Raw genomic sequence first — 27,034 nt, forward strand, 5'->3', positions numbered from 1 at the left:
GGGGTCCCCAAAAAGACAGGGAGAAACTGAGGGGCGCGCATTAGCCTTAAGAACCCGTGGATGATTGTGGGATGAGGAAGGGAAAACTCAAGCGTTTGAGCTGTGACGTCCAGGATCCCAGGTCAACTGGGGGGTGGGGACGAGAGGAAGAAAGATGCTTTTAATTTTTTACTTTGTTAATTTCTGTAGCCGTCACTCTGCTCAAACGGTCCAGCCTAAACACAAACCATCTTAAACAGAAAAACAGGAGGCCCAGATTAAAGGTCTCCTATTATTTTAAAACGGTCGATGTGTCTTTATTATAATTTATATACAGTGAAACACCCAGTTAAGTGAAACGTTGGAAGAATTGTTAATTACATGCTCATGGTATAACTACCTTGTGGATGGAGATAGAGACCATTTACATATTGTATCCCTAAACGAAAACTAGGGTGGGGATTTTTTTTTTTCAGTTGTTTCAAGGAAATTTCGGAAGAGGCTTCCGGGGAGCCAGAGAACCTGCCCCCCTCCCGATAGTGGCGTTTCTTGAGAGAATAACCTTGCATGTCAGGCATTTGCGCGGTCCTCACTCTTGCAAGGGAACGGCCGGCTGCTCCAGGAACCATGCCGCCAGAGGCTCTCCCGAAGCCGCTGAAGCCCCGAGTTTTGTGCGCTGCAGAGAGGGGCCACAACAGGAAAACAAGTTAAAAGTACCAAACGTAAAATGCCGCCATGCTCCGTGAGAACTTTCGTTTCGGAAAGCAGCCGCGCGCACGTTTCCCCGTGGTCATACCTTATCCCTTGGCCCCAGCCCTTTTCTCTCTTCCCGCAAATCTGCGTGCGGCTTTGTTTCGGGGACAGATTGAAATATAAAATGGAAATAGAACGGCCTTCGCGTCTACGGGGGCTGCGGGGAGGGAGGGAGGGGTCCCGGCGTTTGTCTGGGGTTTGGACTTTTCCTTCACCTCTGGTCCAGGTTGCCCAAAGCAGCGGGCGGAGAAAGAATAGGAAAACTGCCGGGATCCCCAGCGGCTCCGAGGGCTTGGGGTGGAGAGCCGCGAAGCCGGAGCTGCAGCGGGTGCGCCTTTCGCGGCCGGGAAAGGGGAGTTGGTGGGGCGGATCTGGGAGAATGCCTGGCTGGAGGCAGCCTCCGCGTCCTCAGCTCCCTCGACCCCTGCTCCCCGCCAGGAAACCGAAGGACCTAGGCACTGGCGGTGGGAGCCTGGTCCCGTATCTGGACCCAGCTTACCCAGGTGCCACCTGGCCACATGCTCCCGCCTGCTACCTGATTCCCCAGGAAGTATTACGGTTACAAGGCGGGTCATCAAATTCGAAAACCAAGACTGGGGGTACTCAGCTGCGGAATGATACCACCCAGCGAATTTAGAGTGAAAGGCACCCTCCCCCTTCCCCCACCCCTTGGTCTGAGGCTGTGGGGGCCACTGGCCAAGGGCTGGTCCAGACTAGACAGTTGAGAAGAGGGCCTTCCTTCAAAACAGCGCCTTTTTAGAGAAACACTTCTGTCTGGCCAACAAGCCTTCCAGCCATAAGCTGGTGCTTTCTCAGAGATCCGAGTTCCTGGTGGTCCCCCAGGGGCCCCCCACCCAGAGGTGCAGCCTGCGCCTCTTCTCTGGCCTGCAGATGGGCGGTGACACCCCCTCCTCCATTCCCCGGGGTGGCTGCGGGCAGCCGACACTGCACTGCCTGGACGGCGTTCTCTCCAGGAAAGCTGACTCAGTGGTGCGACGGGAGCCTCCAGTATGTCCACGGAGGGGTCGTGAGACCCCGGACACACCAGAGGTCGTGCACCCCGCGCCTCCCTGGAACATTCTGCCACCTTCCTGGAACATTCTGCTGCCTTAGCCAAGACTCTCTTCTCTGCCCCATCCCACTCACCCCAGACCAGCAGCGCCAAGGAAGGGAGGGAGCCGTGGAAGGGGAGTTGAGGCTTGGCGGAGAGGAAAAGAGACGTGCAAAGAGGAGGCTCGGAGCTGTGAAAGCCTGGGGACTGGGCAGTGGGCGGTTTTGGAAATCCGGCTCCGGGGGCAGCTAGCAGGGTCACCACGGCGCACGAGAGGAGGGTGACGGGGAGATACCATAGCCTTCCCGCATGTAGGGTCGCTGACAGAGGCGCCACCACCTGCCAACTACCCGGTTTTCCCCACGACCACACCTCAGTCGGTCGTGCCCTGGGAACCACAGAATTGGGGCTGCTGGGCACGGGCGCGTTGCAGCTGTGCACTTTAGAAAGAAAGGGAGTCGGTGTGCATTTCATCAGATTCTTAAAGCAGATTGTCCTGCAGTGGATTTCCTTCCAAACTAGGGGTTTGGGAACCTGGGCATCAGCCCCAAGCACCTTGAAGATGGACTGCTGTGGACCCGGGTCGGGGCAGAGCAGCAGGTTGTCCGAGCTGTCCAAGGGCAGGGCTATGGCAGAGAAGATGGAGAGGCTGTGGGAGGTTTGGGGCGGGCGCTAAGGTCCAGCTGGGCACATGTGCGGGGCAGGGCGCACAGTCCAGGTTGAGATGGAGGCGGGTCTCCACTGCGATGTTCTTTACTCCCCTCACAGCCTTGGGTCCCCTTCCCCTTCTGGATCCAGATTTTATTTCTACGAAATCTGGGAGTTTGGACAATTTCCAAAGGCCCTCTAGGGGTTACTGTGCTGGTACCAATTTGGACTCTCCCCCCTCCCCCGCCCCACCCTGTTTCCCTGCCCTCCTCGCCCTCCTCACTTTTCTTTTGTGCGGGAGGAAGCTGTGAGCAATCCCAGTACCTTTACTGGTGCGGGCGGAGGCCTGGGAGTGGGTGTGAGCGCGAGTCCCACGTGACCGTGGGGCGATGTTCCCGGCTCACACTCATCTGTCCTGGACCTGCTCTCCCAGGGTGATTCCGGGGACCACGCGTGCATACCAATTCGTGTGCACGCCTATATGGAAGCCTTGCGCGCCCCACGGCACTTGCAAGGAGGCACCCAGTATAGTCAGCAGCGTGAAGGTGAGAATGGGCACCTGCTTGGGATTCCGTGCGCACCCCCGCACCCCCGCGCAGGGGAGGGACCTTGCTTGTGGTCAGTGCAACCACCAGAGGCTCAGGCCAGGAAGCGGTGACGAAGAGCCTGTGCTTGGTGGCCTGTGGTCTTCCCTGTCGCTGGTCGTGGCTCCCCAGGGAGGCTGACTCACCCAGTGGCCGACAGAGTCTCCCTGGGGCCCCTGGGGGTGGAGGGAGCCCCAGAGGCTTCCTAGAGCTCTCACCCAGCCCACCCAAACTGCAGGGGGGCCTCCTCCCACCTCCAGCAGTCCCGAGGAGGAGAAACCAGCCTGAGGATCATCTTTATGCGCGTTGCAGATCTTATTTGGCAAACGGAGGCCTGGGCTTCTCTGGTGGCTCAGTGGGAAAGAACCCACCTGCTGATGCAGGAGACACAGGCTGGATCCCTGGGTCAGGAAGCTCCCCCTGGAGAAGGAAATGGCAACCCCCTCCAGTATTCTTGCCTGGGAAAATCCCATGGACAGAGGCGGGCTACAGTCCACAGGGTTGCAAAAGAGTCGAGCGACTCAGCCGCTGGTCAACAACAGACTGAGGCCTGAAGAGGAATGGAACCCCACAGGCGAGTCAGTGGGAAGGGAGGAAGGGCTGCAGCGGGTGGGTTGGGGGCTACCTCCGCCCCCTCGCCCACCGTCTCCTTTCACTGTAATCCATCCAGTTAGCCGCACACTCCGTCTCATACACAGTAGATGCTTGGCCTTTCCCTCTCCTTCAGAAATTAGATGGGCTCCACCAGGATCTCCTGGGGTTGCCAGGGCAACAGAAGAGCACTGATGGGACCGCAGGAACTCATCCCCAGTGTGACCCAAGGGGGCAGGGACTCCTGCTCTCTGCTGGGCTGCCTAACCGAGTTTTGTTTCCTAAGTATGTGGCAGCCTGGCAGCAAGCGCCCAGGGGCATTAGCTGAGGCCACATGACCTACTTCCTCCTCTGAGGCTGACCACCGGCCAGGTGGGGGGACCTCGGTTGAGTCCAGAAGCCTGGAAGTCAACCCTCCAACGTGATGGATCCAGGTGTCAGGGTGGGTGTCCCGCCCAGTGTTGGATGAGACACCAGGTGCCTCCTGGCCCAAATGCCCAGTTTTCACAGAGAAGGGGACTGGACTGAAATGCCTAACTCCAGTTCCTCACCAAACTTTGCCTGGGTCTGTGCCAGGCCTCCTGGGGGATTCTGTGAAGTCCTGGACACAGCCTCTGCCTTCGGGTCCGGATGAGGAGACAGACTAGTAGCTTGGTTCACTGCAGTTAATGGGTTGGTGCTGGAGAGCGAAGCCCCAACCCAGGCTGGGCGGAGAAGGGCAGCAAAACTCACCCCACTCCCAGGTGGGTGGAGCTTTACCCAGTAAGGGGAGGGGCCAGAGTTGCCACAGACCACCTGGATCTTCTCTTGTGGCTGAAAAGCCGTAGCTTCTTCTCTGCTTTCTCCTTTCCCCTCTCTGTCGCTTCCCTGGCGATCAAGAGATCTGGGTTCGTATGCTGGCTTTTCCCTGGAAATTGCCTGTGTTTTTGAAACGGTCTGCTTATCTCTCTAGTCTATTTCTTCATTTGCAAAACGGGGGCTGTGTGGGCCAGTCCTGCCTCTGCGGGAGGAAATGTGAGGATGCAGAGAGGTGATATGCCTGCAGGGTTATCCTGCAAGGCGGTCACAGTCTCCAGTAAGGACTAAGGGCCCCCGCCTTCTCATTTCATCTTGCAGATGATTAAGGTATTTTGAATGGTAGTGGCAGTTGGGGGCAGGGGGGTGTGTCTGACCAGGTTTCAGAGTGGGAAAGGAAACTTTGAGGCCTTCCTGGTTTGTGGGCCTCCCTGATATCCAGGGTCTTCCCTGGTGGTTCAGATGGTGAAGAATTTGCCCTCAATGCAGGAGACCTGGGTTCGATCCCTGGGTCAGGAAGATGCCCTGGAGAAGGAAATGGCAACCCACTCTAGTATTCTTGCCTGGGGAAGCCCATGGACAAAGGAGCCTGATGGGCTACAGTGATGGAGTCAAAAAGAGTTGGACACGACTGAGCAACTAAACACTGATACCCAGGAGCCCCCGGCCCCGTGTGCAGCCCCGCCACTCAGCCACACAGGCTGAGGTCTGGCTCACACCCCAGCACTGATCTGGGACAGCTCCCCAGACGCCCTGCGAGGAGGGAGCTCTCAGAAGGGCAGAGAAGAGGAGGATGTGCCCAGTTCTGCTGCACAGATGTCCTTTCAGGGCCTTGGTCTCCCTGAAAACCCCTGCCTGGGACCAGTTGATTTCTGTGGCCCTGGGCTTGTTCTGTGCTATTCTAGGCTTGGGTTTGAGGCATCAAGAAAGATGGGTGGGTCCCCCACGATCCTGAGGAGGACTCTGGGCCCCACCACTCTGCCCAAGGCATCATACCAAGAGGCTCCTTGGTCCAGCCCGCCAAAGGGGAAGAGTCTGGTGGGCCCTGCTGGGCTCCCTGCCCCAGTTTTCCACATGCAGGACAGAGGCAGGGAGGCTGGCGGGTGTGAGTCAGAAGAAGGTAAGAATCGGCACTGCTGACGGTGAGACTCTCACGATCCCTGAGCTCTCCTGAAGATGCTGCTTCTGTGTGATTTCACTGAACCCCAGTCCAGCCCTGTGAGGGAGACCCTTTCATCACCCCTATTTCTCAGATGAAAGCAAACTTCTAGAAGATGAGTAACTTACCTAAGGTGGGACAGCTTGGAGGCGGGAAGGCAAGTTCTTGACGGCCAAGGGCTCCGAGAACCCAGAAGGCATCCTTTTGTGGGATGATCCTAATTGGATTTGAGGTCACTCTCATCCTAGCTCAGGCTTCCCTGGTGGTTCAGATGGTAAAGAATCCGCCTGCCATGTGGGAGACCTGGGTTCGATCCCTGGGTTGAGAAGATCCCCTGCAGGAGGGAAAGGCTACCCACTCTAGTATTTTTGTCTGGAGAATCCCCATGGGCAGAGGAGCCTGGCAGGCTGCAGTCCATGGGGTCACCAAGAGTTGGACACGACTGAGCAACTAAACACAGCTCATCCTATCTCAGATGACATGGGATGGAAAGATTTGGGTTTACAAACATGTCCCCCAAAGAGCTCCTCCATCTGGAAGTGCAGTGGTGGGGGTGGGGGGACGGTGGGTGGGGAGGAGGTCAAGGGTGGGCTTGGGGCCCAGCAGGTCTGAGTCTAGACCTGATTCTGTGTCCTTGGGCCTAGCTTCTTCCCTGTTCAAGTGTCCTGCTGCGCAGTCGTGAGAATACGGGGTCAGGTGTGGCATCGGTGCCTCTTAACTGTTGTGAGGGATTTTATCTTAAGTCCCAGAGGCCCAAGGAACATGCCAGAACCTCTGATCAGAGCAGGGTAGAGCTGAGGACCATGTGCTGGAGCAAATAATGGGGAAATACCTGCCTCCTGGGGAGGCTGAGAGCCTCCGTGAGGCTTTTGTCTTAGGAAACGGTTTTGTTTCGAACTGTTTTCCCAGAGCCTGGAGCAGGGCTTGCTATACAGGGCAGGTGCTCAGGGAATTTGGGGAAGGAAGAGAGGGAGGAGGGAGCGAACCTTCCCATCCTCTCTTCCTGCCTCCTCCTCTTGAAGGAGGCGTGGGCATGGGTGAGAACCGGGCTTCTAGTTCTCGTCTACCCTGACGAAAGGCACCTCCTGCGGGGACCCCTCTGTAGCGTGGTGGAAGCGAGACCTTGAGTTGCTCCGTCTTGCACAGGCCTGCTGTCCTCTCAGGCTTGCAGTTGGAGGAGCACCTTTTCCCACCCTGTTCCCCTTCGCCGCCACCTCGGAGGCCGTGACTACAGTCTGGGTGCCGCATCCCCCAGGTGGCTGCAGTCTCGTGGGCAGTCTCCCCCTCACCCGCCCACACACACCCCCCTCTCCTCAGGGCTACCCCCTTCCCTGCAGTGAGCTCGGGGCCCCTGGTCCTTCTGCTGACGCTCCTCCCTGGGTCCTCCCCCCTCCACCCCAGGGCTCTGAGATCCCCCCCCACCAGGGGATGCACCCCTCTGCTGGGGCCTGTGTGCCGTCCTGCGCTTACAGCCCAGATGAGCAGAAACAATGAGACCTGAGCCTGGGATGGAGTCAGCCCTCTCGGGTGGCGGCCACGATGCCGCGAGCCAGGCGCCGAGGGGGCGACGGACGGAGAGGTGGAGGAGGCTCTGACGGAAGGGCTCCCCCTCCCTCCTTAGAGAAGGACTTGGGCATAGAGCTGTCAGAGGTGTGCTGTCGAAGGCTCCTCCGCCCCATCCGACACATCTTGCCGCTGGGTTGTGCCGCTGTGTTGTTGGGTGTGGAACGCTGAGCAGTGAGTGAGTTAATGTGTAAACTAAATGTGTAAACATGGCAGTTCTCGGGAAGAGTGCAGATGGACTGGGCCTTAGTGGGTAGGGGCATTTGAAGTGGGCCTTGGAGGTTGAATAGGAGTTCACCAACTGAAAGCTGGAAACAGCACTCTAGAGTCGGCAGAGAGAACTTGGGTCAGGAAAGTACATGGGATACCTGGAAAAGAGCAGGTGTGTGACTTGCACAGGGTGTGGTGAGTAGAGGCAGGAGTCAGCCTGAAGAACAGCGGGGGCAAAGCAGAGAGGGCCGTTCACTTTCTGATGAGGGGTTCAGACTTTGGGAAGCCCCCTGGAAGCCTCTGAGCAGTGCAGTGAGAGGCTGCGACCTCAGACTTAGTGTGGCCTCTTTCAACATTCAAATCTTTATTTTAATTAGGGAGAATTTTTATTGTGGTAAAATATGTGCTGTGCTAAGTCATGTCTGAATCTTTGTAACCCTATGGACCGTAGGCTGCCAGACTCCTCTGTCCATAGGATTCTCCAGGCAAGAATACTGGAGTACGTTGCGATGCCCTCCTCCAGGGGATCTTGCCTACCCAGGGAATGAACCCACGTCTCTTGTGTCTCTTGCATTGGCAGGCGGGTTCTTTACCACTCGTGCCACCTGGGAAGCCCGTGGTAAAATATACGTAACTTAAATTTTACCACTTTAAGGATTTAAAGTAAAGGATTCACTGGCATCAAGTACATTCGTGGTGTTGTATGACCGTCACCACTATTTCCAGAACCTTTTCATCATCCCAGATGGGCCCATTAAACAATAATTCCCCGTCTCCCTCTCCTCCCATTCCCTGGAAACCTCTGATCTACTTTCCATCTCTGAATTTTCCTATCCCAGGCACCTCATAGATGTTGAATTACACAATGTTTGTCCTTCTGTGTTTGACCATTTTGTCAAACCATTATTGACCATTTGTCTTTCGTCTTTGGAGAAGTGTCTATTTATTTGCCCGTTTTTGACTTGCGTTCTTGGCTTTTGTTGCTGAGTTATAGGAGTTTTATGTATATTCTGGATATATCTATATCTATACATGTATATGTGTGTTAGTTGCTCAGTCATGTCTAACTCTTTGCAACCCCATGGACTGTAGCCTGTCAGGCTCCTGTGTTCATGGAATTTCCAGGCAAGAATACTGGACTGGGTTGCCATTCTCTCCTCCAGGGGATCTTTCTGACCCAGGGATCGAACTCTGGTCTCCTAGATTACAGGTGGATTCTTTCCCATCTGAGCCATCAGGGAACCATATATATATCATATATATATGATATATGATATATATATATATATGATAATCCCTTGTCAGATATATGATTTGCAAATATTTTCTCTATCGTTGTTTCTTACTTTTTGGATAGTGTCCTTTTGATGCACAAAATTTTTTAATTTTGAAAAAACCCAATTTATTCATTTTTTCCTTGGTTGCTTGTGCTTTCATTGTCATACCCAAGAAATCATCGCTAACTCCAATGCCAGGAAGATTTCCCTTATGTCTTCTAAGAGCTTTATATTGTAGCTCTTAAGTTGGGGTCTTGAACCACGCTGAGTTAATTTCTGCAGATGGTGTAAGATAAGGATCCATCTTTATTCTTTCCCATGCAGATACCAACTTTTCCCGGTATCATTTGTTGAAAAGACTGCCCTTTCTCCATTGAATGGTCTTGGCCGCCTGGTCAAAAATCAATTGGCCGTGTATTTGAGAGTTTATTTCTAGGCTCTCTATTCTGTACCACTGGTCGATGTCCCCAGTGTGGCATGGCCTCCTGAGATGAAGGTCCAGAGTTCCAGAATATGAGGAACCTCATTAAGTCATCCTGCAGGCAGGCACCCCACCCTGCTCTGTACTCCTGGGCCCGTGGATGTCTTCAAGATTTTCTGTTTCCTCCTCATCAGAGGCGTCTGCTGCTCCCTGTGGCCCACCCTGGTCATCCCAAGCTCTGTCCAGTGGGTGGCTCAGCCAGGGACCCAGTAGGATTCGGCGCCCCTGGTGGGTAACCAGAGGGGCAGGGGGCAACAGAGAGGGGGAGCAGTGAGAGCTCCAGAGGGGGCTCGCTCGTGAAACCAGTACTTCCTGCCTCGGGACCCCCGCCCAGTTGGTTAAACAGAGGCCTGGTCTCCCGGCCAGGTAGAGCGGCTCTTAGGAGCTCTTCCCTACCCAAGGATTGAACTTGTATCTCCCACGTCTCCTGTGTCTCCTGCGTGGCAGATGATTCTTTATCCTCTGAGCCTTCGGTGAAGCCCACAGGCAAGTAACAGGCACAGCTTCTAATGCCTTGGAATCTTGTAGAAACTGTGTTCATCCTACAGTCGGGCTGTACCAGCTGCCTGAAGCTTCAGGTGCCTTTGGTTCAGTGAGGCCAGCATTGCCAGGACCTGAAAACAGATTTCAGCCTGTCCAGCTGAGTGACCTTGGGCAAATGAGTTGACCTCTTTGCTTCCTTGCCTCGATTTTCCTTGTCTGTAAAGTGGGCATATGAATCATATGTACCATGAAGGAATATTCTGAGGACTGAGTAAGGTGATATAGGTAAAGAGCTTATGGCAGCAGAAGTGCTCAATAAATGTTAGTTGTTATTGTTGATAATAGGACGTTGCTGGAACTTTGAGTAGGTGAGGCTGGAAACTTTGACAGACAGTTATGGTTGACTTGAATGCATAAAATTGGAAAATGAACAAATTATTGCAGTCTATGCTGGGTGGTTGACAAAACGTTTTAAAATACATCTGAGTGATGAGAAAAGGGTGTAGGCTGGCTGGCTGCCCAGCGTGGGGGCTGGAGGGATCAAGAAGGGGAGAAGGGGAGTCCTAGGCCCCTTCAGACCCTTCAAGTCACATCTGCTGGGGAGTTTAGCTTCCCCTTCCTTAAACTCGCAAGAACTGACCGCTCCTGGAACGGCCTCCTCGTTTGCTCGGCATCAGCTCTGTGCCAGGGATCAAGGGCTGCCTTGGAGAGACCTTGCCTGAGTCCACAGCCAGGGCCAGGGTTTACCTAATGAGCTACCCAGGACTCAGCCCCTCGGATAAGATTACACGAAGCCACTTTTGTGCTCCGTAAGGTCCATTCTCACTGTTGCATGGGATGAGTCGTCTCCCTGACAAGTACTGTGCTATCCGCTTCTTTGCGACCCTGTGGACTGTAGCCTGCCAGGCTCCTCTGTCAGTGGGATTGTCCAGTCAAGAATACTGGAGTGGGTTGCTACACTCTCTTCCAGAGGATCTTCCCGACCCAGGGAATGAACCTGCATCTCTCATGTCTCCTGTGTTGGCAGGCAGGTTCTTTACCACCACCTGGGAAGCCCTGAATAATCTTACCCATCTTTATCAACCTCAGAAAACTTTAACTGGCAACCTCACAATGAATCCAGCCATGATTTTTTCCCTTCTTGTCCAAGGGGGGAAAATATATTCTTGCTTTTGGGGCTTGTAAATGATTCTTTAGTTTAGCACGAACACATCTGGAGGAAGAAAACACTTGATTTTGGTGGGAAAAACATTCTCTATAGGCCGATGTGGTCGTTCTACAGACTGAGACATTTAGTTACTTAGCAAGATTCATTTAATTCTGGTGTTTGCTGAGTTGGTTGTTCAACAGGTATTTTTTGAGTGCCAGATGTGGGGACCAGAGTTTGTCGAGACATTTTCCCTGCCTGTGATGAAGATACTGTCTAATGGTGGAGGCTGCCGTGCACCCACACTTGGCAATGCTTTGTGAAAAGCACTCGAATTATTAGGAGTAGTTCGGGGGCTTCTCTTGTGGCTCAGCTAGTAAAGAATCTGCCTGCAGTGCGGGAGACCTGGGTTTGATCCCTGGGTTGGGAAGATCCCTGGAGAAGGGAAAGGTTACCCATTCCAGTATTCTGGCCTGGAGAATTCCATGGACTATATAGTCCATGAGATAGCAAAGAGTCAGACACGACTGAGTGACTTTCCCAGAAGAAGAAGGGGAGTTTGGAGGAGGGCACGGCAGGGAATCTACAAAGAGGAAGTGGTAACAGACTTGGGACTAGAAAGATGATTTGGGATTCGAGGGCAGAAAGGGCCCTGACATAGCCCTGAATCACCAAGGGCCATGTGACAGCAGACAGCAGCGCCAGTGGGAGCGGCGGCTCATTTCTGGAACCATCCCTCTCGACACTCCCCACCTCCAGACAGCTTTTGGGTGGTATGCTGGGTAGAGGACAGCGAAGGCCCCCACGGAGAAAATTCTTCTGGAGCCGTTAAATATTCTGGTGTGCCTGCCTAGGAAAGTCGTCCAGATGTTACCAAGTGTCTAAGCAGGAGCCAGGTTTTCGTAAGGAGCTCACAACTGCTCTGACCTTTGTCAACGGGCGCATAAGCCACACTGTCTTCAATGCAGCACTTAAAATTACAGGCCTCCTTTCATGGCTATGCTGCAAGTTGCAACCTAATCTAGGTCAAAATGTATTTATGGAAGGGGCTTTCTTGAACATCAGCTAGCAGTTTAAAATATCTATAACAAATGACAAACAAAATAGTTTTAATGTTTCACCCCATTTATTTCTCTGTTATATGTAGGTAGAAATGAGCCTTGATTGGAAGGGGACTGGGGTGGCGGGGGAGCTGCTTGGGACAGAGGTTTGTGGAATGTTCTGGGCAGCTGGAGCTGGGGAAACTTGAGCTGAAGAGAGTACACCTGGGGCAGGGGCGGGGAGAGGGTGAGACATCGCAGCCCAGGGACTCCTGTGGTCTCGCAGCCGCCCTGGCCTAACTTCCCTCCAAATAATCAGCGTGTTATCTACCGTGGAGGGGTCCCGGTGACAGACAGCGTGCTGGGTATCAGGCAGAGGTACGCCTTCTCGCTCCTGGCCTCACTGAGCCCTCACAAACATGCTGGGAGGTGGGTATCCACCCCCTTACTTTACAGATGAGGAGACCGAGTTGCACAGAGGCCAAAGTCACTTTGCCAGGGTGCAAGTGGCTTGGAAGCCTCCTAAAGAATCTCCCTGAGAAATTTCCCCATTTCTTTGAGGGGGAGAGCTGACATTTCTTCATCGTATGCACAGAGCTAGCTGTACACAGCTTCGACAGACCCCTCCAACCAGATCGCTGCCCGTCTAGAGATTTGGAGAGGCCCCAGAAACACTGCTTCCTGCGCCAGGCTGGCCTCGATGCTCCTGCCCTGTCCACCTCCCCCCACCGTGACCCCTGCCTCCCCTAAGGAGGGCTTTTGTAAGGGAGGGGTCGTGCTTATTGGACTTTGTGATTCTATCACCTGGAGCTTTGCCCAGCACATAGCTAGCGCTCCAGAAATGTTGCTGAATGAATGCGGGCAGCAAGTCAGGGTCAGTTTCAGGGGTCAACCCAAGTCCGTTCTGCCCCAAAGACTTATTCATTTCACCTAGAGCAGGATCTGAGCTTCTCCATCTTGCCTCCCTTGGATCCAACGGTGGTATTACAGTGGCCCCAAGGGGATGCTTGGGAATGCAGGTTTCCTGATGCAGAGGAGAGACAGAGGCTCTGAGGGATTAAGGAGATGTTTAAGGACATGCCCAAGGCCACATGGTTCTGTGAAGCTAGAGGGGGCCAAGGGGCAGACAGACCACCAAGCCGATCTGAAATCAGAAGGCAGTCCTTCCACTGACAGGCGCTGTGATCACTCAGATCTCCGTATCCTGCCTGAAAGGGGAGGGGCGGCCCAGGGTGGCCCCTGGCCCTGGGGCTTCTTGTTGGGCCGAAGGGAGAATAGGGGAGGTTCCTTCTGTTTCTCTGGGAGTGGACCCAGCCTGGGCCGGTGCCCCTTCCCCTGCTGGGTCCCTGGATTCCCTCCAGCCTCATGAGGCAGGGCTTGGGGATGAGACCTGGGCTGGGCCAAGGAGCGGGGAGCTGGGAAGCCTCAGAGTCCATGAGGAGGGCTGCTCACAGGGGCAGTCAGAGTCCCAGCCCACCCCAGGGAGCATCACGAGGTGACGTCCAAGCGTTAGATCATAAACGGGGCTTCTCGTGGGGACCCACGGACTTCCCTTGTGGCTCAGTCAGTAAAGAATCTGCCTGCAATGCAGGAGATCCGGGTTTGATTCCTGGGTCAGGAAGATCCCCTGGAGAAGGAAATGGCAACCCACTCCAGCATTCTTGCCTGGAGAATCCCATGGACAGAGGAGCCTGGCAGGCTACAGTCCATGGGGTCACAAGAGTTGGACACGACTGAGCGACTAAACCACCGAAACCAGCATTTGGGGACCCCAGAGTTCTGTTCAGGTTAGTCCTCTGAGATAGACATTTCTCCTAAGGCTCAACTGTATCACCCAAAGACAAGACCAAGTCGGCCAGTGCCCGCCCCCACCCCTCACAAGACTGCCTGTCTGCGTACAAGAGACAACTCATCTCCATGTGAGAGGCCATAGACGGGACACCTGGCTTGGAGTTGGACTGTCTGGGTTCAAATCCCAGCTCTGCCCCTCCTCGCTTTGTGATCTTGAGCAAGTCAAGCTTCTCTGGACCTCAGTTTCCTCATCAGTAAAATGGGGGTTAAAACACTGACCTCTTAGAGATCTGAGGAGAATCAGAGCAGACAGTGAATGGGTCAGTGCTGCTCCAATGCAAGCAGTGGTGTGATGGTTTTATTGTTGCCCCCAGCCCTGGGGGAAGGCCCCTAGGGCTTCTCACTTAGTAATTTAGGACCAGCTCAGCTGAAAGCTGGGTGTCCTGTTTTGCCATAACATGTGGTTATCGGGCCTTGCCAAGACCTCGGTAGATGTCAGTACTCAGGTCAAGTTCACATCGTTGCTGAAGCCTCTCCTGGCCTTTTATCCAGCACCGGTCACTCTTCCCCGTGGACCCTGCCTTGCCCACGTCACAGGGCTCTTGCCGTCAGGCCCTGTAACACTTGACCAGCCCGTGGTGTCATCTGCCCCTTCTGTGAGGCTGTGACTAAAGGGAGGCCCTGGGGAGGCGCTTGGTGAATGAACAAACAAGTCAACCAAGGAATGAAAGCCATGAATAGACACAACCCAAGCCACAGCGTCAGAGAGAAGAGAAGAGAAAAGAATCGGGCCTGAGCTGGGATGCGGAAAGGACCTGGGCGACTGAAGGAAGGCCGGGTGAAGGCCCGCAGGGACCCTAGCCAGTAGTGGGCTTTCTTTTCTTTCTCTCCAATTTTTTTTTTTTAATTGTAAAATAAAAATAAAATTTACCATGGTAACCATTTTCAAGTGTACGGTCCAGTGGTATGAAGAGCATTCATAATGTTGTGCAACCATCACCACCATCCAGCCTCGTAACTCTTCATCTTGTCAGACTGAAACCCTGTCCCCACGAAACACTAACTCTGCACCCTCCTGGGCCCAGGCCCTGGCAGCCTTTGTTCTACTCTCTGTCTCCATGACCTCGACTACTCCAGGGACTCGCGTAGGGGAATGGTGCAGTGTTTGCCTTTTTGTGACTGCTTGGTTTCATTCAACATGATGTCCTCAAGGCTCATCCGTGCTGTAGCCGGTACCAGAATGTCCTTCCTTTCTGAGGTTGAATAATCCTCTGCATGGAGGTACCAGGCTACTTCTCCACTCATCCACCGATGAACACTTGGGTTGCTTCCATGCTCCAACTATTGTCGCTGGGCTTTCTTTTTAACCACTTCTTTTTGGATGCAAGGAAACCTTACCCTTTTGGACTAACTGTAAGAGAGCTGAAATTAAAATAGGCTCAAACAATACCAAGGTTTTTTAAGTTCCAAGGATAACTTGACCTCAGCTAACAAAATACTGCCTCCTATGGCCTTGGAAGAACCACATGCTTTAATGGGGTCTCCGGTTGCTTCCGAGGATGGAAACGAGGGTTTCCATAGGCCTGGGGAGTCAAGGTTTGTCCCTTGAGTTGATCTGCCTTGTGATTTTGATTTCAGTGTTCGAGCCAGTCTGGAGAAGTTGTGGATGGTGCTGGTGAGGGGGAGGCAGAGAGATTGCTTCCTAGACTCTAGTCTGGGTCCTGTTCAAATTGTAACAAATGCCCCAGTTTTGGAACTTGTATTCCTGGATAAAGTGGTTTCTTTCCATTTGTCTGCATTCTTGTTCTTTTTAAAAGCCTTTTGTTTTGACATGTTTTCAGACATCAGGAAAGTTAAATGTCGAATACAAAGGATTCCCAGATCCCTTTGACACTGATCCCCCGTATCTTAAAGTTTTACCGTATTTGCATTATTGCCCACAATCTCTCTTGTGCTCTTTTGTATGTATATATTAATATATATTCAGATGCACACATACATATTATTTCTTTCAGAACCATTTAGGGGTAAGTCGCAGACATATGCTTTTTTACTTTTAAATACTTCGGTATTTAGCAGAGAATGAATATAAATCCAGACCCAGTGTCAGGAAGAGGAAAAGAAAGAATCAGTTGGATGTAAACTGGGGGATGGAGTGACCCTGAAAACAAGGTCCTGAGAAAAGGCCTTGGTCCACATCAGAGGTCCCAGATGTTTCACCAGCCAGCACTGAAGGTTGGATACGATGGGCAGGTTTAGAGGCATCAGAGAGGAGGAATTTTCCTGTGGCTCCCACTTTTTTTTCCCCTTCTTGCCTGACTGTCTCCTGGCTGCCCTGTCCCAGCCCCACATGGGTATCTACTCCAGGAGGGCCAAGAGGAAGATGCCCCAGGCTTGGGGTTCAAATCCTGCCTCTCACCAGCTGTGCATTCTTAGACAAGTCCTTTACGCCCTCTGGCCTCAGTTTCTGGAGCTGTAAAATGGGCACATTTCACATGGCTGTTGTAAAGAGCAGCAGTGGGGGGCATGATAGGTGTCCTAGTACCGGGTAAATCATGAAACACAGCTCCTGGTGTGTAGTGAGAGCGCAGGGCTGATTCCTTTTCCTTCCTGATTCTACCCCCTCACGCCTCTGATTCACAGGAAACCTCTCCCCTCAGTGTGGAGTGATGGAAGAGGGGCCTGCAGTCCCCGCGACTGCTGACGCTTCCCCGGGGAAGGGCCCACAGAGGAGCCAGCAACAAATCCACGAGCTGCCTGGACAGCCAGCTGGGCAAAACCGGTGTGGGGTAGCGTAGGCATGGCTCAGCTGTTAGTATCCAGCGATGTTAGGGGCCAGTGATCCCCCTCGGGTCTCCACGAAGGGAGGAGATTGCAGGGAATAAGAGGACCTCGGGTCAGGCCGGCCGCCCGGTGGCTGGTGACGGTCAGTGGATCCCTTCTCTCTGAGCCTCAGTTTGCCCATCTGTAAAATGAGGGTGCTCAACGCAGGGGACTGACATGAGTCAAGAACGTGAACATCCTCAGAACCGGAGGAGGAGAGAGCTCTGCCAAGGACAGGGACCCGCCTCACCCACCGCTGCGTCCCTTGAAGGGCTGGGATATTGGCAGACACGTAGTAGGACTGCATCACCACTTGTTTGGCCAACCCTCCCAGGGAGGGGGCCTGGGTCTTTAAGGAAAGTTGGAGAAATGTCTGCGGGCGGGGCCCTGGGGTCTCGCTTCTGGCCCTGAGGAAGGTAATTAGGGCTGCAGTGCCTCCTGGTGGCCAGTGTGAGCCACTGCAGCCTTGATCCTGACCTGCAGGATGGGGGCTGCCTAGAGCCTTCACGTAGGGGCCCCACAAACCTGCCTTGTGGGTGAGGAGAACATCCCAGTCTTGGCTTCCTGGAGGGGGCTGCACCTCCTCTGTAACCCTCCTCTCCTCCCCCTGGCAGGAGATCGGGCAGGGCTTGCTGCCGTGAAGAAGCAGAGGCGCCAAAGCTTTGCCTGGGGCCGTGGCAGCATCTGTAGCAGGGCCCCCTTTGGTCGCACACGACCTGCCCCGTGGCTGCTTTCTCTGAGCCCCATCACCCCACAAGCACCAAGCTCCACCCCCATGCCACAGCCACCCCACAGCAGTGTGTGCTGGGGGATCACAGCCCCCCACCCTGCTCTGGAGCCCAGCCTCATGGCCTCGGACCCCCTTCCTCTGGGCGCCCTTGTGACCCTCAGCAGGGCGCGCAGGGCTGCCTGGTGCTACCAAAGGCAGAAGGAGCCGAGGCCCAGCTCAGGACCCAGAAGTGCAACAGGGAGGCCCTGTTCCCAGCGGCTCACGGTCGAGTGGGAGGCTGGACCACACCGCCGTGCTTCAGAGCGGGGAATTCAGTGTTTAAGAGAGAAGCCCGACCCTGGGGTCAGAGAGGGTCAAAGGGGTCACCTTTGCACTGAACCTTGGAAGCTCAGTAGAAACAATTCACAAAAGAAGAAATGCAACAAATTAAAAGTTAACTTCACTAGTAACGTGTGCCTGTGTGTGTATGAGTGTGTAAGCGTGCTCGGCCTCAGTCATGTCCGACTCGGGGACCTCATGAACTCTAGGCTGCCAGGCTCCTCTGTCCGTGGGATGTTTTTCAGGCAAGAATATTGGAGTGGGTTGCCATTTCGTCCTCCAGGAGATCTTCCCAACCCAGGGACCGAACCTGGGTCCCCTGCATTGGCAGGTGAACTCTTAACCACTGAGCCTCCTGGGAAGCCCAAATTTTAAAAAACATGTAAATTCAAATGAGATTTCACTTTTATCCATCACACTGGCAAAAATTTTTATGAACAGTGTAATGATTGGTACTTGTCCTGAAGCAGGCAGGCATGCTGAAAAATTGGCACATTTTTAAAAGACATGTTTATCAGAGCTCTTAAGGTGTGACTATGACCTAACTCAGTGTTTCTAGTTCTTGGAACTTTTGCAAAGGTAATTGCTACAAAAATGTCAAGGGACTTAACTTCAAAGATATTCATCACAAGCCTGTTACTATTTCAAACAATTAACAATCCGAGTGCCCAACAGTAAAGGATTGAGGAAACAAAATAGGGTTTGTCCATGCAATGGACTACTATGTAGCCATTAAAAATGATGTATTAGTAGAAGAATATGGAATTAGGATGGAAAGATGTTACAGGGTAGTGATAGATTTTAAAAAAGACTTTTATAAAAAATTATGTTTCCCTTTTCTGTTTATGTATTATAGTTTTCTTCTTTGGGCTTATCTTCATATTTTTAAGTTTCCATATAGAACATAGATAACTGTATGTAATGGGGGTGGGGGAGAAAGCCACAAAATTTACAGGGGAAGCTACCCACGGAGAGTAGGAGTTCGCCAGATGCATGAAGGGCAGAGGGCATCCCAGTGAGAAGGAGCACATGCAGGGATGGGCAAGCCTGAAGCCGCTCAAGCAGTGTGTTGGGGGCCTGCGGGCAGGTCGGTGGGACTGGACGAGGTGGAGGGGCAGGTGTGGCAAGACATAAGTCTGTGAGGAGGACGGTGGCCAGTCCTACCCGGGGAATCCTGAATGCCACAGTCAGCCCGACTCGAGCTTTTAGCAAAAAAAAAAAAAAAACCACACAACAACAAACCCCATATGCTCCATTTAATTTGAAGCTCAAATAAACAATGAATAATTTTTAGTACGTTTGTCCCCTACATACAAACGAGCTCCATTCCGAGAGCAAGTTCGTACCTTCACTTGGTTCGTTAAGTCCAAGCAAGTTGGCCCAGATCCCCAACTAACACAATCGGCTACATGGTACTGTACGGAAATAGGTTTATCATACTTTTCACACAAATAATATCAATGCATAAAGACAAACACAAAAAATAAAGCATGTTTCATCTTCCAGTGCAGTACCTTGAGAAGCGCAGTAAGTCCAGTATAACGGCTGGGAGAGGAGCTGGCATCCAGGACACAAATAAGGCGAGTTTCTGACTGGAGGAGGGACAGGAGGAGGGAGATGACGGTACTGAAGGATCCTCAGCAGTAGGCGATGGTGGGGGAGGCTGCAATTTCACTCAGGTCTGACACTGAGGGAGTGCACGTTTGCATCTTTGAAAGTCTGCAACCCCAAGGTTTGTTCGTAGGGTACTTACTGCAGAAGTATTTCCCATGCAATATTTGGGACATACTTAAAAAATGACTCACCGTTTCCCTGAAACTCCAATTTAACTGAGCACCCTGTACTCTATCTGACCATCCTGATTGGAAAAGCCCCTGGGGCTGGGAAAGACTGAGGGCAGGAGGGAAAGGAGGCGCCAGAAGATGAGATGGTTAGGTGGCGTCACTGACTCCATGGACGTGAGTTCGCGCAAACTCCGGGAGGTGGTGAAGGACGGGGAAGCCTGGTGTGCTGCAGTCCGTGGAACTGCACAGAGTCGGACACGATTTAGCGACTGAACAACAACAACGACGAGGGCTCTGGGAACCAGCGAAGGCCCTTAGACAGGGTGGCCCTAGACCAGGTGTGTGTGTCTTAGACACTGTCTCTGGTTGTAGTGGAGCGTGGTGAGTCTGAGGGCAGAGGAACCGGTGAGGTCTGAACGTAAGCCCGAGCTCTGGGACTCTCCAGTACCCACGAGGCCTCAGCGTCGTGGGGGACGGTGCCCGGTTTGTGAGAACGGTAGCTAGTCCCCACCGCGGAAGGGGCCTTTCTCTGAAGCATCGCTACTATTCCTGCTCCTGGTTCCCGGCAGCGCTTCCCTCCACCTCCCGGAAAACACAGCCCAGTCCCAAACCTACCCGAGCCGGCACCATTCAGGATTCCAGTCGCTGCTTTCACATAGCATTTTAAAATGATGAAAGCAATTCCTGTTTATGGTAGGACAAATAGAAAGTTAAGTCAGACTAGGAAAAAAAAAAAAGCAACTAAACCCAGATACTCTTTACTTCTGGAAACTGCTAGTATTGTCGAAGGACAGACACTGCATCCTCACCTCCCCTTTTTTTCAAAATGAGATTTACTTACTATAACATGAACATCTTTCAGGTAATAAAATGCTGTTCTTGCACATCACTTTCTTGCATTTTTCATCAGTGTTTATTGAACCCCTTCAGCATACCAGCCGCAATACCAGGCATTAAACCAAAAGGCTAAGTCAAACAGATATATTCAGATATATTCCCTGTTTTATGGAAGGGAGAGAGGGAGAGAGAGACAATAAATAAAGGAAAAAACAAATAGACACAAAATAATACATGTTAAATACCAAGAGAGAATCTGTCTGTAGAATAAAAAAACCAGGAAGGATCCTCCAGTTATGGAAATACCATCCTTTATTTGACCAATCTCCTATTACTAGATATTTTGCATATTTTCAATTTTCCCATATAATTATGCCACGAGGACCTTTCTCTCTAGTTAATTCTTGCACCCATCCATAATTCTGCGGTTAGTTTAAATCCCTAGAGGTGAGATTTCTGAGCGAAGACATACAAACTTTTTACCTGCTTAGTTTTTCTTTACTGTATTTAAGCCCAATTTTGTATTTTCTCTATAGTGTTATATATTTTTTATGGGGGGGGCTTTTCTCCGCCGGCGGCGTGCGGGCTTCTCGTTGTGCTGGCTCCTCTGCTCGTGGAGCACAGGCTCCGGCACCTTGGCCTCAGTACTTTGCAGCATGTGGGCTCAGCAGTTGAGGTTCCCGGGTTCTAGAGCACAGCGTCAATAGTCACGTTGCAGTTCGGCAACCCACTCCAGTATCCTTGCCTGGAAAATCCCATGGACCGAGGAGCCTGGTGGGCTGCAGCTCATGGGGTTGCAGAGAGTTGGACACGACTGAGCGACTGACAGATGGGCTTAGCTGCTCCACAGCACGTGGGATCTTCCCAGACCGGGGATCGAACCTGTGTCTCCTGCACTGGCAGGCAGATTCTTTACCGCTGAGCGACCAGGGAAGCCCTGTGGTTTACATACTTTTTATTTTTTAAAATAGCATGCTGAAAAATTTAAACTGAGGAGCGTGACTTTATGAATTTGAACACGTTCCTGTACAGACCTGTGTACTCAACAATGACAACTGGGATACAAAATCAGATAGCTCCACACGCCAGCCCTTTGGGGTTAAAACCACCCCCAGCCCTCAGCCCCAGGCAACCGGTGATCTGTCCTCTGTCCTGGTACTGTTTGTTTGGTTGTTGTTCAGCCGCTAAGTCATGTCTGACTCTTCGTGACCTCATGGACTGCAGCCCGTCAGGCTCCTGTGTCCTCCACTGTCTCCTGGAGTTTGCTCAAATCCCCGTCCAGTGAGTCGGCTACCTTTCCCAGAATGGCGTGCAATACATAAGTGGAGTCAGGTACCATCTCCATCTGGAGCCTGGCTTCCCTTACAGACAGTAATGCTGTCTCTGAGAGTCGTGCATGCCATTGTTCACATCACTAGTTTGCTCCTTCTGTCTCTGAGCAGCATCCCATTGCGTGGCTGTTCCATGCTTTAAAGGACATTTGGGCTGTTTCCAGTTTGAGGCGATTGTGAACAAAGCCACTATAAATGTTTGCATGCAGGTTTGCCGTGAAAAGAAGTGTTTGTTTCTTGAGGGCAGATGCTTAGCAGTGGGATTTCTGGCTCCAGCCGTGAGCGTATGTTTAATTGTATAAGAGACTGCTGCACTGTTTTCCCACCAGTGATGGAGGAGAGTTCCACGTGCTTCAGTTCCTTGAAATCGCTTGGTATCGTCGAGTTTTTTATTTCCATCGCAGTAGGTATGTAGCCATATCGCATGAATATCCCTAGTAAATAACCTCTAGTAGGTAATATATTGAGCTGGTTATTACGTTTGTTAGTTGCTCAGCCTTGTCTGACTCTGCGATCCTGTGAACTGTAGCCCGCCAGGCTTCTCTGTCCGTGAAATTCTCCAGGCAAGAATACTGGAGTGGGTAGCCATTCCCTTCTCTAGGGGATCTTCCCAACTCAGGGATTGAGCCCGGGTCTTCTGCATTGCAGGAGGATTCTTCACCATCTGAACCACCAGATGTATGTCTTCCTGGGTAAAATGTCCATTCAAATAGCTTACCCATCTATTTTAACATTCCTGTGAAGTGCCACGCTTTATTCCAATGTCACTAGTTTTCCGCTAATGTGCTTTTTACTGTTGTTCCAGGACTCTGTCTGGGAAACCACATCACATTTAGCGCCCCATGTCTTAGCCTCCTGTGATGTGTGACAGTTTCTCAGACTTTCCTTGTTTGGAGAAGCACATTTGGGCCTTGGGTGGGTGTGTGTTGATGGCAGGAGTGCCTATATCACCTCGTGGGTGGCTGGCTGAGTCCCTGGGTTACCTCTCCTCTACATCCTGGCAGTTCCTCCGGGGCAGGAACACAGTCCATCTCACCCGGTACACACAGATACGCTCCACGTGTTTGCTGAAAGGCCGCCCCAGTCCGGGCTCCCCCTTTGGTGTATTTTATTGGGCCTGGACCCAAAACTCAGGCCATCCAAGCTGAACTCGGGACAGAGCCCAATGGCAGAGGAGGTGGGCTGGGGCCGTGATCAATGACTCACCTTTAACCTCTGCCCCCACCCCCGCACGACTGTTTGGACAGTGATGGGTTTCCTCCGTGCCCTTTAAATAGCATGAAAGGGCCTCACGCTGGCCTGTTTTGTTTAAGGAGATTGCATTGGCGCTGTGCACACTGCCACAGGGCGTGTGAGGCTGGCTCACCCAAGAACAGGGTGAGCGGCGTGTCCCCCACAAAGCAGATGTTTGGAGGAAAAATAGATATAATCAAAACCATGGAGGATAAAATTACTCCAGCCCCTTAGACAGACGCTCCATACGTCAGAGCGTGTGCACAACTACACACCCACACACACACAACAGCACACATCCACTGGCACACACACCCTGCTGGTGTGCCTGCCCTTGACCACACAAGCCTGCACGTTCCGCAGACCTGCCCGCAGGCAACTACACATATGCTCCCCACCCCCATTCGCCACGGCAGGCTTGTACTACATGCCCGAGGGCGCACGTCCACGCACACGACAGGGATACACACACAGAGAGCGGCAGCATCCTCTCCCCAGATGGCTTCAGAAGTTCATTCTCCTTAAATCACAGTCACAAAAATAATTCTCTTGAAATCACAGTCATGAAAAAAAAAATTAAGGTGACCTTTGGAAATCTTTCAAGGCCTTTCATGTAAAAAAAAAAATGGTTAGACTAAAAAAATGGAGCAACATTCATAAAAAAATGAAGCCTAGCAACATCCTAGGCTTCAACCAGGATGAATAGATAGAAGCTAAGGGAATGAAGGGGCTTCCCTGCTGGCTTGGACAGTAAGGAATCCGCCTGAAATGCAGGAGGCCTGGGTTCAATCCTTGGGTCGGGAAGATCCCTGGAGGAGGGAATGGCAACCCACTCCAGTATTCTTGCCTGGGAATCCCATGGACAGAGGACACTGGTGGGCTACAGTCCACGGGGTTGCAAAGAGTCAGACACAACTGAGTGACTAAGCACACACTCAAGAGAATGAAGAAAGGTACCCCGTTTTTTGTATCTCTTGAAATCCAATAACCAAGGCCGTCCAGCACAGACCAGGTGGCCCCCAGAAGAGGCGAGGCCTCCTCCCCGGGAGGAGAACAGGCAGAGTCTCAAGGGTGTCTGTGACCCCTGATGAAGAATAAGCCTTGAACCAAACGCCGCCCACTCATCAGAAGTGGTCATGGGAGTCTCTGAAGGGTGGGCATTCCTCCTGGGGGGTAGGCACTCCGGATTCTTGATGATGTTCTGTGCACATCACTTGATTCCTCTGGGTAGTCTGAGATGTATTTCCAGATCAAGACATTCCAGAGGAAGCTGCAGTTCGCGAGGACGTTGTCTTGGGCCCCCACAGCCTGGGACGAAGCCCGCCCAGGGGTCCCTCCCCGCTCTGGGTGGGGCAGCCGCACAGCATCGGCCAGAGAGCATGAGGGGCTGCTCCGGGGAGGATGGGGGGAAGCCAGCTGGGCAGGCAGGTGGCCTGGTCCTAGCGACGTCTGTGGCTGCTCAGCTTCACGCCAGCAGCGGATGCCATGTGGCCTCAAGAAGGCGTGCCCGGCAAAGGGGTTCGCCGGGGGTTTCCAGGGGCTTTCCGGTCTCCCGGCGTGGCAGCATGATCAACGCAGAGCCGGTTCCTGGCAGATGCTGGACTGGGCTTCTGGAAATGTCAGTTCCAGAGCCCGCTCCACGAAGCCCCTGTTCGGTGCTCCTCCTGCGGCCTCCCCCAGCGCGTCCCTCTTGCTCGCTGCGTGGAGACGTCGTCAGTGTCTGCCTGTCCTTCCTCCTCCTGCCCTGCTTTCCGTCTGCCCTCTTTCCCTCCTGTCCCTAGGTGATCTCACCTCCTCCTCCTGTTTCAGCTGTCAGGCTGTGATGGAGGCGCTGCCCACTGCATGCCTCTCTTTCACGCATCCTCACCACCTTTCTCCGTTGTCTCCGAGGATGCATTTGTTCAACAGACGTCTCTGCGCGTACCCTCTGCGCGTACCCTCTGAGCGTACCCTCTAGGGACTGGCAGTAAGTGCTCACAGGTAGTTGGACAGGGTGAGCCCTCGGCAATGTTTGTTAGAAATTGTCCATTGATTCCTCGGTAACCTCCTGCCTGCCCCGTCCTGGGCTGAGCCCTAGGCTGAGCAGGGACAAATGGCCCGAGGTCCCAGCCCTCAGGAACTGATTGCCTAAGGAGAGTTGGACCCTCGGGGTTGGATTAAAGCATAGGCAGCAACTAGATGGAGGGGGTCTGTATGATTGCTGCAGTCTGGGAGGGCTTCCTGGAGGAACTGGTGCTTGACTGGACCTTGGAGTTCAGCTGGAAAAAAGCGACGTTCCAGGCAGGTGGACAGAGAGGGAGCAAGGAGGTCAGTTGTTTCCTTTGTTCAGGAGTAATTCAACCTGGGTCTCGGGCCCCCTGTTTTCAGTGGCCGTCTTGTTGAGGAGGGCCTTATAGAGCAAGCCGGATCCTGACCAGGCCTAGGACTCAGATCCTGACCAGGCCCAGGGCCACGATGGCAAGCCTCTACCTAGCCTCTCTGGATCCTCTAGTTGGAGAGCGATCTGCGGCTTTGCCCGGAGCCCAGCACTGCCACCCATCCCATCCCTGGCATTCACCTGGCTCACACGGGCCGGTTAAACTCAGGGCCTCCTACAGAACAGCAGCGAGAGCTGTATTTATTCAGGAGGATGGACCACTCAGAGGCATGGTAACCACCCCAGATGTCCACAGGGCTGCTTTGGGGAAGGCCCGTCGAGGTTTAGAAGCCGCGCCAAGGAGCCAGACTGCAGGAAACAGACACAGGCTGGACCTGTGGACAGATGGCCCAGCGGTCCTGGGGGCGATGAGCTCCATCACCAAGGTTTGAATGACAGCGCTGGGTGCAGGTGCTTGTAGGGTGGTGGGAGGTGGGAACTGGTGCCCCCGAGCTTGGCACTTTGGGAATGAGTACCTTGGCTTGTCATTCTAACGGGTTGGGTCAGAACCTGGGGGGACTTTCCTTTGCTGTCTCAATTAGGGGCCCAGCCTCAGAACCTAAAGTGAAGTCAGTGAAGTCGCTCAGTCCTGTCCAACTCTTTGCGACCCCATGGACTACAGCCTACCAGGCTCCTCCATCCGTGGGGTTTTCCAGGCAAGAGTACTGGAGTGGGCTGCCATTTCCTTCTCCAGGGGATCTTCCTGACCCAGGGACTAAACCCGGGTCTCCTGCTTTACATACAGATGCTTTAACACCTGAGCCACCTAAAGCAAGATGATTGACAATCAAGACTTGAGATTTGGAAGGTTTTGTCCCTCTTTGAGGACCAGAGAGGTCTCGGTTTGCCAGAATCCCTTCCGTCTTAAAATCTTGAAGCCTTTCCAGTTAGCTGACGTTTGCCTGGACAGATATGCCCCCGACCTCTCCCCACTCCAGGCCCCAAGGGGAAGGTCCCACTGGAGACTAAGGCGGGAGGGCTGCCCCACGGGGCCGAGACGCCATTCCTGCCTGCTCTCCCCACTGCCGACGGGGCGTGCCTGTTCCCATTGGCACGGGAGGCTCTGGCTCTTGGAAGGCATTGTCTGAAGTCACAGGCAGACTTCAGGAGAGCCAGGACGAGAGCAGATCTCCCCGCTTGGGCTTGGGGTCTCCCATGCTGCTCCCCACACCGTGCTATCTCCCCACTCCTACCCTTTCAGTAGGTGGATGGAGGTGGGGAAACTTCTCTACTTGGACGACTGGGTGTTCAGCCAGCTCTGTCCACAGTGAGCCTAGAACCAGCTCAGCAGGGGTGGGCTTCTCCCAGGCTCTCTCATCCTCGGGGACTGGTTCTCTGCCTCCTTGATGCGCAGACCACGCCTCTTGATTACGTGAGGGCCTGGGGATTCCTTCTGGTCTTCCCTCTCTCCCCAGGAAAGGCCCCTAGACCATGGAGTAGGAGTGAAGGACTGGCCCAGAGCTGAGAGGCTGCACCCTGTCCCTAATTAGGGCGCATTTCTTATTCTCTCTGGCCTACGTTTCCCCTGAATTAACACAAGGAGTTTAGTCCCTACCGTCCCTCGATGTTTATAAGTGGAGTTTCCCCTGCACGGCCCAGCCCCTTTTGCTGTGTGGGGTGTTCCTGAGCCCAGGATGGATGCCAGAGGATACGGGAAGGGTCCACAGGGTCATGGGATGGGGTCTGGGCAGCAGTGCTTGGGCAGAAGGGGAAGGGGCTGCAGCCACTGCCCACCCCCCCAATCTGGCCTCTAGGAAGTTGCATAACAGAGATGTTTATTTTTGGTGAGACTGGGTGGGATTTCTTCTCTTAAAAAAAAACAAAAAAAAACCCAAAACATAAAACATATTTGTCTGCCAGGAAGATAAATATCTTTGCTGAAAGCTCTCAGCCCAGCTGCCAGCTGCAGTTTGCATGACGCTGTCACCGAAGCCGTGGCGGTCTGCGTGTGCCTGGACATACATGGGTGTCCTCTGTAGTGCCCGCGGGCCGGCCCCCCAGCCTGCTGGC

General features: G+C 53.1%; 1 protein-coding gene across 1 annotated transcript in view; it reads left to right on the plus strand.

Moving 5' to 3' along the window:
* The first annotated feature begins 706 nt into the window (after window positions 1-706).
* The window catches only part of ALX4 (ALX homeobox 4), a 44,186-nt gene continuing 17,858 nt past the window's right edge, over window positions 707-27,034 (plus strand). Inside the window, exons 1-4 of the mRNA XM_070472797.1 lie at window positions 707-721; window positions 959-1,060; window positions 1,549-1,740; window positions 2,865-2,976. Of these exons, the coding sequence (XP_070328898.1) occupies window positions 707-721; window positions 959-1,060; window positions 1,549-1,740; window positions 2,865-2,976 (421 nt within the window). The remainder of the gene's footprint in view (window positions 722-958; window positions 1,061-1,548; window positions 1,741-2,864; window positions 2,977-27,034) is intronic.

This window comes from Odocoileus virginianus, chromosome 10 (genome assembly GCF_023699985.2).
Source record: "Odocoileus virginianus isolate 20LAN1187 ecotype Illinois chromosome 10, Ovbor_1.2, whole genome shotgun sequence".
NCBI lineage: Eukaryota > Metazoa > Chordata > Mammalia > Artiodactyla > Cervidae > Odocoileus > Odocoileus virginianus.